This window comes from Chrysochloris asiatica, unplaced genomic scaffold (genome assembly GCF_000296735.1).
Source record: "Chrysochloris asiatica unplaced genomic scaffold, ChrAsi1.0 scaffold00147, whole genome shotgun sequence".
NCBI lineage: Eukaryota > Metazoa > Chordata > Mammalia > Afrosoricida > Chrysochloridae > Chrysochloris > Chrysochloris asiatica.
The window spans coordinates 6,338,892-6,348,459 of NW_006408665.1; the positions used below are offsets into that span (position 1 = coordinate 6,338,892).

General features: G+C 34.1%; 1 protein-coding gene across 1 annotated transcript in view; it reads left to right on the top strand.

Moving 5' to 3' along the window:
• The window catches only part of ADAMTS19 (ADAM metallopeptidase with thrombospondin type 1 motif, 19), a 394,617-nt gene that overhangs the window by 133,839 nt on the left and 251,210 nt on the right, over nucleotides 1–9,568 (top strand). The window contains exons 4-6 of the mRNA XM_006870690.1: nucleotides 3,680–3,852; nucleotides 6,277–6,360; nucleotides 7,487–7,644. Coding sequence (XP_006870752.1) covers nucleotides 3,680–3,852; nucleotides 6,277–6,360; nucleotides 7,487–7,644 — 415 coding nt within the window. The remainder of the gene's footprint in view (nucleotides 1–3,679; nucleotides 3,853–6,276; nucleotides 6,361–7,486; nucleotides 7,645–9,568) is intronic.

Here is a 9,568-nt window from a genome sequence, read left to right on the forward strand (position 1 = left end):
AGGCAGTGTTTCATTCTGTTGTGCATATGGTTGCTAAGAATTTAAATTGAATCAAGGGCACCTAACAACAACAGTCCATGGTATATTTAATATTTTTTCAGCACCACAATTCAAAGGCAGCAATATTAATGATTACCAAAAAGGTCGAAGGAAATGGGATTGAGTTTCTCTTTTATGTGGTAAAGGATTTTTGGATATAGATAAAGGTGATGGTTGCTCAACATGATAGTTGTAATTAATGTCACACTTAAAATAGTTAAGTTCCTTTTATATATATTTTGACTCAGTAGATAAATAAGGCAAATGGCAAAGCAAGGTGGTTATAAAAGTACAATGGAATTGAATTGCATTGGTAAGTCAAAGTTAAAGCACTTGGAAAAAACCTCAATAACAAGAACTTACTGGAAATCAAGAATATGGAAAATAGATATTTGAATATATATCCTCAAATTTGAAAAAATTAAATATCTCCAGGAAATATGAGTAGTTAAACACACATCTTTATCGATACACTTCCAAAGATTCCAATTACATATATTAAAGAAATATAAAAAATGTCATCTCTGAAGTACAACTGATATGGAAAAAAGATAATAACTGCTGAGAGACATTAGTTAAATGTTGGTGGATGACAAGGAGAGGACAGTTTATAGCTAATCTAATATTGGATAATGGTAATAGCACATCTATGTAAATGCATTTAAATGAGTTGAATCATGCGTCTGAATTTGTACATTTTACGATATGTAAATAATACAGCTCTGGTAGCATAGCGGTTCGAAACTACCAGCTGCTCCATGGAAGAAAGATGAGGCTTTCTACTCCTGTAAAGATTTACACCCTCGGAAACCCTGTACAGGGTCGCTATGGGTCGGAACTGACTCGATGGCACTTAACAGCAACAACAAATAATACATTAATAAAAGTGTTAAATCAGAAATTCTATATTGAAACATAACATATATATAAGAATGTAAACAAATGATATATCCTACTGCTGAATTTTCCCAAAATGAATATAAGTATGTGGCCATATAAGTATGTAAGTATGTGCAGATCATTGTTATAAACATTATTTTATATTCTGTTCTTGACAGGTTATGCTAAACCAAAGTTTTCAGTTTTTATGTACACATTAATATGTAATTTTCAATCATTAGAAAATACCAGTATCACCAGTATTTCCACTAACAAGTATAAACTGTACCTCCTTAACATATTTATTATCTTGACTTTTAGCACAACATATTAGTCTTCCCAGTTTTGGGTCTCAGATAGAATCATATACATTGTGCTTTCTTCTAATTGATTCCTTTTTCTGTCAACTTTATAATTGTGATATTCATCCATATTTTGTACATTCGAACGAGTGGTACATTTTCACTATTGTATGACTTGTTATCATTTCTTTATCCATCGATAGCTATTTGTGCTATAAAGAATAGTTATTCTATGAATAATTTGAATTTTTAATTGCTACACTAATACATGCATTTCTTATTGGTATATTTTTAATAGCAAAATTGCTAATTACAGGTATGCATATCCTCAGCATTAGTAATATTTCAAAGTGCTTATCCCAATTTGGAGCCTTGGTGTGGTACTATGAGTTAATGCATTGGACAGCAAAGTCAATTTCATCTGGATGGTCAGCAGCTCAAAAGCTGCTCCTCAGAAACTCTATACAGGATCAGTATGGGTCAGAACCAACCCGACAACACTTAACAACAACAACAACAACAAACCCAATCTAAACTCCCAACAATAGTTTTGATTTGTATTCTCCAGGAAAGTAATAAAATTGAATACCTTATTAGGTATTAACTAGATGTTTGTAAATCTTTGATGTCATAAATTACTATTAAAATCCTTTGCCTGTTTTTTTCAGTTTGCTTACTGTTATTGATTGAAAACAGTTCTTTTTTCAGTAAACATAAATATATTCTCCCAATTCATAACATGTTTTTAATTCTGTTCATGGCAGGTTATGATAAACAGAAGGTCTCAATTTTTATGTAGTCATATTCATATATAATATTCTTTATGGTTTCTGCTTTGATTTGACCATGTTTGAGAAATCTTTATTACTCAAAAGTCATAATTTCTATTTGAGTTTGATTAATGGCAGAGCCAACTCCTAAGTAATCCATCTGTCGGGGTCTTGCCTCCACAGAAGAGTGGGTTGCACGAAGTTGGGAGATCTAATAGGCGAAAGATATAGCATAGAGACAAAGAGACAATACAGACACAAAGAAACAGACACACACGTTTGATGCAAGCTGAAAGGCAGGCTGGTCTGCAAACATTGCCTTGCATTGCATTGCCTTGCATTGCATGCAGCACTCACTCTACCTCAGTCTTTTATTTTCTTTCTTCAGGGAGGGATTTTTCACAAAGGGAGGATGTGATTATTCAGATAAGATTGAATACAGAACTGAAATGTGATTAATCATTCAAAACAGGACATAATAATTCACAGGAACAAATTTTAAAATATATATCACAATTGTCTAAAGGATACTTAACATACTTTTAGCACTTAATTTCTAATGGGTAAAGGTGAAAAAGATTTAAAAGGTCATAGAAGGTTTAAAGTAAGGTTTTGAAGGGATCCAAAATGTCTTTGTATACTTTGCAAACAAAAGCTCACGCTTTTGTTTGTGAGCAAGATCTCAAATACCTGACTTCATTTATCAACTAATAATTCTTTCTTCTTTACTCTTACAATTTCAGGGAAGATGAGAGACAAGTCTCAACCTTTCTAAGAAGGTGAGGTCTCGCTTCCACATTCCTTTTCTTCTTTCCGGATTCTACATCTAAATGCTACATCACATTTCCCTATACTTCCAGGAGGAAGGGGAGCATCTGGGTTATATACCCAGAGGTGGTGTGAGGGGGCTGCCACTATTGTCCTCTAATCAATACTCCTGGAATTTACCAATCTACTTTATTTACAAACCTTGAGTAAAAAACCTTTTTTCTCATACTCCCAATATACCTGTTCCTGGCCTTTCTGAGTCCTCTGAGGAGACTTTTTACTATCTCGGCTTTAGAGGGGTTTTGGTCCCATTGTTGTATATGGACATCAAAGGCTCATGCTTTAGGTTAATATCAAGATGCAGTTCTGACATGCATCCCAGGTGACTATTGCTTGTTCCTCAAAAAGATTTGTTCCCAGGACCCTACGCACTGCCAACACAGTGGAGACATTAAGAGAGGCACATAAGAAACCATTTTCTCAGAAGCTACAATTATTGGAGTTAGAAGCATAGAATGAACAATAAGACCAAAGAAAATTATACAGAGGTAGCCCACCAGTGAGTTCGCAAAAACCTATGAACCCAGGACTTCAGGGGGTCACTTCCTATTATTATCCATTTTGTAGATGACGAAACTGGTACTGAGTAAGGTATGTTAGTTTCCCAAAACAGCACAACTAATACAGTGATGGCAGACATCAGGTATGTCTGATTCCAAATTATGCTCCAAAGTCCAGGCCATTTTAGAGTCTAATTCCCAGCTCGCATTTGAAACTTCTTGCTTTTGTTTATCATTGTATCATTAGTACTTGCTGCTGTTCAACAAATATTTTTTTTTGGATTATTAAATCAAGAAAAATTAATATTAATCACTTTTCTAAGACAGAGCTGTAATTAAAAAATCAATTTCTTTGTTGCAGATAAAGAAAGACCTAGGTCTAGAAAAGTAACAGAAAATGGAAGAGGGAAACGCTATTCATACAAATTACCTCAAGAATACAACATAGAGACTGTAGTGGTTGCTGACCCAGCAGTGGTTTCTTATCATGGAGCAGATGCAGCAAGGAGATTCATTCTAACCATCTTAAATATGGTAGGCAAACTTTAAAGTGCGCTTGGAATGTTTTCAAGAAAACTCTAAGGAAGAAATGTGTGAGTATTTATAATGAAGTTTTTAAAAAATGATAGCATTACTATTTCTTTCCTTTTTTGTCATCAGTAAAAAATACCTTGGGTATGCTCAATTGATCCCTCTCTAAAATGATATCAAATAATCTAATGTAAAAAAAACCCCCAAAAACCCTAATAATTCATCTTAATGTTTTAATACTCTGTGTTAACCATTTTTGTGTGTGTGTCTCTGTTTTATTCTTTTTATAAAAGCCCATTTATTTAAATTAGCAGAAATAGACTCTTCAGTGTTTATAGAATATTCAGTGTTTACAGAATAGCCAGTGTTTACAGAGTCACTATAGATAAATTTATGGCATGCAAAAATTATGGAGATTGGTGGTATAGAGATTTCTCATATAGATTTATAAAATTTGGTATCGGATTGATGATGTCAAACTAGTATCTCATAACTAAATTTCTAACCAGCTGAATCACATATAGCTACTTTCAGGAGATAGTTTTAAACTGCAGAAATCTAGTTTGTTCTTATGAATGGTAACTACCAAATTAATACGTGCTTTAGTTGCATACTCTGTTGGGTAAACCTCCTCCAAGACAAAATTAGAAAGTTACTTTGAGTAGGGAGTTTTAAGCAGTAATAAGTATGGTTCATATGTCCAGTTACCAAATAAAGAAAGGTAAGTCACTGATTCGAAAATAAGCTTTATATCGTTCCCATTTTTGTTATTTTGTCTGTCATTTTGTTGTTTTTCCAGTAGGCTGAATTTCCCACACTTCAGGCATTTCTGTTCAAATTCAGCTACCAACTTAACATTCCATGCATTTTTAATACCCTAACAACTTTAGTCTATTTCTGAATTCATTGGTTTGGTGTGCCACTTGCATATTTTCTAATACAAATAAAATAAATACTAAATTCTTAAAGTCAAGTAACACATACACAATTGACGTTGATTTTCAATATTGCTAAAAATTGCACATTTTAGAGGAAAAAAATCATAATGACAATCTAAAACCTTTCATCAACACTGACCTGTGAGCTTGTCTCCATGGGCAGCCTTGAAGAGTGGCGCTTTGAATACCTTGTTACTATTTGGCAACCAGCCTCGAGAGTGAAAAAAAGAACAAAAATCAGAAACACTAAGGAATTAATTGGGAGGTGGTAGAATTTCTTCTTAAAAACAAAGAAAAAGTCTACTACTTAGTTACTAAAAATTCCTATAGCCTATAAATGTGAGGAGTCCTGGTGTGGCGCTGTGGGATAATGCGCCAGACTGTAAAGCCGTTTGAACTGCAAGGTCGGTGGTTCAAGCTCACCAGGTGCTCCTTGGAAATCCTATACAGAGTCTCTATGGGTCGGAATCGACTCGACAGCACTTAACAACAACAACACATATTGTGAAGGAGAGCAGGCGTGGCTCTACAGGATAAGCTCTGGACCGCTAGGTCGTTTGAATTGCAACTTATCAGCTGCTCTTTAGAAGCCCTAGAAAAGAACACTATACATCAGAACTGACTCGATGGCACTTAACACCAACAATATTGTGGAAGGTCCAACATTACATTCCCAACTCACTGAAATGCCTACATTAACAAAGTTTCAGTAAGTATCTTACAGAAAGCTAGTCTGAATTTTCTCAATATCTACAGTAATTATCTTTGTTGTTGTTGTTGTTATTAGGTGCCAGTGAGTCGGTACCGAATCATAGTGACCCTATGCACAGCAGAACGAAACACTGCTCAATCCTGGGCTAACCTCACTATTGTTGCCACGCTTGAGTCGATCAATGCTGCCACCTGGCCAATCCATCTCATTAGCGTCTTCCTCTTTTTCTCTGAGCCTCCACCTTACCAAACATGATATCCTTCTCCAGCGACTGGTCCCTCCTGACAATATGTCTGAAGTATGAGAGACGAAGTTTGGCCATCCTGGCCTTCAAGGAGCAGTCTGGCTGCACTTCTTCCAACACGGATCTGTAGGTTCTTTTAGCAGTCTATGGTATTTTCAGTATTCTCCAACACCGTAACTCAAATGTGTCAATTCTTCTACGCATGCATATGAGGTTATTGAAAATACCATGGCTTGGGTCAGGCTCACCTTAGTCCTCAAGCTGACATCTTTGCTCTTCAACATTTTTAAAAGGTCTTGTGTGGCAGATTTGCCTAATGCAATACATCGTTTGACAGAATACTAAATTGAATTTTCTTAATCTCTAATATGAATGACCTAAGCTATTATTATTAAGATAATTTTTAAATAACTTAAATGATTTCTTTGATAGGTTTTCACAAAAAAGTAAGACTTCTTCCATATTTGGGTTTTAAGAAAAATTAAAATGTTTTTCCATTTCATTTTAGAATGTTTATTTTTATTTGTTTTTAGGTCTTTAACCTTTTCCAACACAAGAGTCTTGGTGTGCAAGTCAATATTCGAGTGATAAAGCTTATTCTACTCCATGAAACTCCAGTAAGAAAGTATTGAGTTTTTTATTCTGTCACATGGGTAAGACACGGTATTCAGGCATTTTTAAATAAAGGGAATGTTTTTGTTGTTATAGTTGTTAAGTATTGTTGAGTTGGTACTGACTCATAGAAATCCTGTATAGAGGTTTTGAGGCTGTAACTCATTGTGGGAGAAAAATGTCTCATCTTTCTGTAACAGAATGGCTGGTGGGCTCCAATTGCTGACCTTGTGGTTCAGTCCAATGCTCATCCTACAGAGACACTGTGTTCTATAGGGAGCATTAAGGACGTGCTTTTTAATTACTTAAAAATCAGAAACCTCCACTGAATAATTAGGCTATACATAAATCTGGTCTTCAGTTTTCGTTAATAATAATACCTCAATTTTATTCCAAAAATGGAATGTATTCAGTTTCCAGAGCTCCTGATGACAAACCCTAAATTTCCAAAGTATAATTTTGACAGTTCTAATGACAGTTTAATTTTCTATTTAAGCATGCCCTTTAAAATTTTTCTGCTATCTGTAATTTATTTTAAATGTAGAATATTATAATAATAATAGTATTACTATGGCATGCTGGTTAGCTGGCAATTTAGGAAACCTTTGTTCTTAAGTTGTAATAATAATTATTTACTTAAGTCAAACAGTCCCACATTCTTAATGTCAAAAAAAGAAGAGATTCTTTTGATAAAGATTAATAAGGAAAAATAGATTTTGTAATTATTGCACCTTCACAATGTTTTAAGATTTTTACCTCCCACTGCTATTGACTTGATGCCGATGCATAGTGACCTTAAAGAACAGAATAGAAAGAAACCCATATTGTTTCCAGACTGTACAACTGTACAAAAACAGATTGCCACAGCTTTTTCCACGGGAGCAGCTGGTGGGTTCAAACTGGCAACCTTTTGGTTAGCAGCTAAGAGATTAATCACAGTGTTACCGGGGCTTCTATTTTTAGCTCAGGCCAAGTTCATCCTGAATGTCTGCCAGATTCTAATTAATGTCATGGTCAGTAGCCTGCTTTAGGAATTCAAAAGTTCTCTTAGGTTTTCATTTTTAGAACATCTGAAAATAATTTTCCTGAATTGAAAATACCTTACCCTTTAAATTTTTTTTTTTTTTTTAGTCAGATCTGTATATTGGACACCATGGAGAGAAAATGCTAGAAAGTTTTTGTAAGTGGCAACATGAAGAATTTGGCAAAAAGAATGATATTCATTTAGAGGTGTCAACAAGCTGGATGGAAGATACAACTTCAGTGGATGCAGCTATACTTATAACGAGGTAAAGTTTACAGACAATTAAATGACAGTTGTCATTTTGATGATAGTGCTGTTAATCTCATCAATTCTTTGATATAATAATTTTATTCAAAGTATTGTGCTTCTAGGAATGGATTCATGAACAATTGGGTATTAGACAACATAGAATTAGTTAACTAAAAAACAAAAAATCACTCAATTTTTGATAAATGGCACACCATCAGAAAATTCTGACTCCAGAAGACCATGGAACAACATTTCTAATGTGCTGAAAGAAAACAAAACAAACAGAAAGAAATGTTATTAGCCAATAATTCTTAGAATTATTAAGGATACTTTCTTACTGTAACAAAGATTAAAGTTTAAATCATGCACACACTTTCCCTTCAAAACTAATAACAAGATGATAGCACTCTTTCCACTTGTATTTAATATTGTGCCAAGTACTAGATTTAGTATATAAGGCAGGAGAAGGAAAGGAAAGGTATAAAGATATGGGATAAAGAAGTAAAACTCTCTCTCTTCACAGGTGACATTACTTAGTAAATTGAAAATTTGAAGAAAATCAGTAATACATTGTTAGAGTTTAGAATGGGATTTTTAAGGTTGTAGAATATAAAGTCAATTTATAAAAATCCTTTATGAGACTAGAACACTCTATGTTTTTACATTGCTTGTTTATCAGCTTACGGTTGTTGTTATATATATCGGCAAGAAATCTTTGCAAAATTGAAATAATCCCATTATATACTTAAGGATAAATGTAATAAAATATGTACAAACCATGTGAATTTATAATTATGAAGCATGGTTGAGAGAAACTTAAGAAAATTTAAATAAAATTAACTCACTAAGATGTTACTAAGATATTTATTCTCCTCATTATAGACTCAGTGTAATGAAAATCTGTAGTCTTTTTTGGAGAATTTTTCAAGATGATTCCTATATTTATATGGAAACAAAAGTAAGTGTTGTTGTTGCTGTTAAGTTCTATCAAGTCGGTTCCAACTCATAGCCACCTTGTAAAGGGTTTCCGAGGAGCTACTGGTGAGTTTGAACCGCTGACTTTGCATTCCAGCATGTATCCTACAGTACTACACCAGGACTCACTGAGATGTTTTTCTCCTCATTATAGACTGTGTAATTACAATTAAAATATGCACAGTCTTTTATCAGAAGTTTTCAGGATGATTCCAATATTTACACAGAAACAAAAAAGTACCTAGAAAAGTAAAAACAACCTTGAAAAAAGAAAGAAGTTGGTAGACTTACACTGTCTGAATTCAAAGTTTACTGTAAAGATTCACCAGAAAGTGAGGTTTTAACAAAATGATATACCACAGATCAATAAAACAGAAGAAAATTTTTAGCATTAGATCCACTTACATATGTTCATTCGTCTGTCAGCTTGTTATGCTGTGATGGCTTGTGTTTTGGTATGGTGCTAGAAGCTATGCCATTTTAAATACCAGCATGGTCATCCATGGTGGACAGGTTTCAATGGAACTTCCAGGCTAATAAAGACTTGGAAGGAGAGGTAATCTATTTCTGAATGTTTACACACTGAAAACCTTATAAATAGCAGCAGAACATTGTCAGATATAGTGCCAGAAGGTAAGAGCATTATGAATAGTACCAGAATATTGTCAGATATAGTGCTGGACAATGAGTTGGAAGGCACTCAAAATGACTGGGGAAGAGCAGCTGACTTAAAGTAGAGTTGACCACGATGATTGGAATGGAGTAAAGCTTTCAAGACCTTCATTTGCTGATGGGGCACAGCTCAAAACAAGGAGAAACAACTGAAAACATCCACTAATAATCAAAATATAATATGTATGAAATATGAACCTAGGAAAATTGGAAGTTATCAAAAATGAAATGAAACATATTCCTAGGTCTTGATGAGCTGAAATGGATTGGTATAGTGCTGTTTGAATCAGACA